Below are 2,092 nucleotides of genomic sequence, written 5' to 3'. Positions count from 1 at the left end.
TGCAAGGAAGGATTGTGGAAAAGGTGCACTGTGCCTTCTTCAGCTTGTGTAGTGTACTTTTCTGTATATTGTCATCTAGACCAATGTTTTGCATTTTTGTTTAGACCGTAAGTGGTCCCCTATACTGATCCTGAAGTCTTTTTTAAGACCTAGTGGTCCCTAATACTGTATCTGAAGTTCTTTTATATGACCTTAGTGGTCCCTAATACTGTATCTGAAGTCTCTTTTATATGAGCTTAGTGGTCCCTAATAACTGTATCTGAAGTCTTTTTATAGACCTAGTGGTCCCCTAATACTGGATCTGAAGTCTCTTTTATATAGACCTTAGTGGTCCCTAATACTGTATTGAAGTTCTTATTAGCTTAGTTGTCCCTATACTGTATCTGAAGTCTCTTTTATATGACCTTAGTGGTCCCCTAATACTGTATCTGAAGTCTCTTATGTAGACCTTAGTGGTCCCTAATACTGTATCTGAAGTCTCTTTATATAGACTTAGTGGTCCCCTAATACTGTATCTGAAGTCTCTTTATATAGACCTAGGGTCCCTAGTACTGTATCTGAAGTCTTTTATATAGACCTTAGTGGTCCCTAATACTGTATCTGAAGTCTCTTATTATAGACCTTAGTGGTCCCTAATACTGTATCTGAAGTCTCTTTTATATAGCTTAGTGGGCCCTAATACTGGATCTGGAGTCTCTTTTATATAGAACCTAGTGGTCCCTAATACTGGATCTGAAGTCTCTTTTATATAGATCTTAGTGGTCCCCTAATACTGTATCTGAAGGCAGGCTGGGGGAACTCATATTAATGTTAAAAAACCTCATAAAGTGAAATTTTTCATGCCATGGGACCTTTAAATAAACAATTTGATCACGAGACAGATAGCCCTAATAGTCCGTTCAAAGCCCTGCAACATCAGCATTTGCTGTATAGACTATAATTATTGGAAAAGGATAAATAAGTGGTCTACCTTTTATATTGAAAATATGAAAAAGAACAGGCCGTTGTTTCCATGGTGTCGCTGGCTCTGTAAAGATGTGGGGTGCTTTTTAAGGCTCAAGAGGGGAGGTCATGCAAATGTCTATAATGGCGGGAATTTCATTTCACCCGTTGATCACATCTGACTTTTTCAATATTTCTTCAGTATTAGGTTTGTGGAAAGATTTGGCCTGAGATGGATGCGTGTTATTTTCCCAGTTATTTCAGTAGCGTTGCTGGACATGCATGTCTCTTCTGAACTATGCACCCTACTAACATAACCTAACAGCCCCATCGCTCATTTGTGTTTGAAACAACTTTAAACATTAGAATGCCTGTTTTTACTTCAGGTTACCTATCTAATGATGACTACATGTCATGTGACATTTTAGAGCTGCATTTTACCCCAAAAAAATCTTATGTCATAGTGGCTTTGGAGCCCAAAATTGAACACAGTGTAGACTATAAACAGGGTCTTGAGATCATGTAGCATACCTTAGCCTAAATCACATTATTGGACTACAACAAGGGACAGCATCATGTTTCCATGCAATAGATTGTTCTATTCTGGTGAATTATGTAAAAACCTACGTACAAAACGTAAATTGTCCTCTAAATAGTAGTGAGTGAGCATTGATTCCACGCCTGAACAGCTCACATTTTCTTTTCTTTTCTCACTTTTTCTTTTTGTACTTTGACACTGGATGGTAAATATATGAATGCTGTCTGCAGCTTAGTGACACTGCCATGCAGTATTTGTGGGTAATGAAGTTCAAGTTCTTTTTAGAACAGTATTAAACATCAAATAGCTACCACCCACTGCAATTTGGAGCCTAATGCATACACATACAGTAATATATAGCATGTAGCATATATAGTAATATATAGCATATAGCATATATAGTAATATATAGCATATAGCATATATAGAAATATATAGCATATAGCATATATAGTAATATATAGCATATAGCATATACAGTAATATATATACAGCAATATAGCTACTTACTAGGATCAAGTCTCAGGGCCTGTCTTGCTGGATACCACTGAGGATCTGAGCAGACACACGCACACACACACACACACACACACACACACACATACACACACA

At 37.2% G+C, this 2,092-nt stretch overlaps 1 protein-coding gene across 1 annotated transcript in view; it reads right to left on the bottom strand.

Annotated features, from left to right (window-relative positions):
- The window catches only part of LOC116685834 (very-long-chain enoyl-CoA reductase), a gene marked incomplete at its 5' end in the record, with an annotated part of 17,795 nt that overhangs the window by 7,774 nt on the left and 7,929 nt on the right, over positions 1-2,092 (bottom strand). The window contains 1 exon segment of the mRNA XM_032510795.1: positions 1,991-2,035. Coding sequence (XP_032366686.1) covers positions 1,991-2,035 — 45 coding nt within the window.

This window comes from Etheostoma spectabile, unplaced genomic scaffold (assembly GCF_008692095.1).
Source record: "Etheostoma spectabile isolate EspeVRDwgs_2016 unplaced genomic scaffold, UIUC_Espe_1.0 scaffold272, whole genome shotgun sequence".
NCBI classification, from domain to species: Eukaryota; Metazoa; Chordata; class Actinopteri; order Perciformes; family Percidae; genus Etheostoma; species Etheostoma spectabile.
The sequence above is the reverse complement of the archived record's forward strand: the minus strand, read 5'-3'. Positions and strand labels throughout refer to the sequence as shown.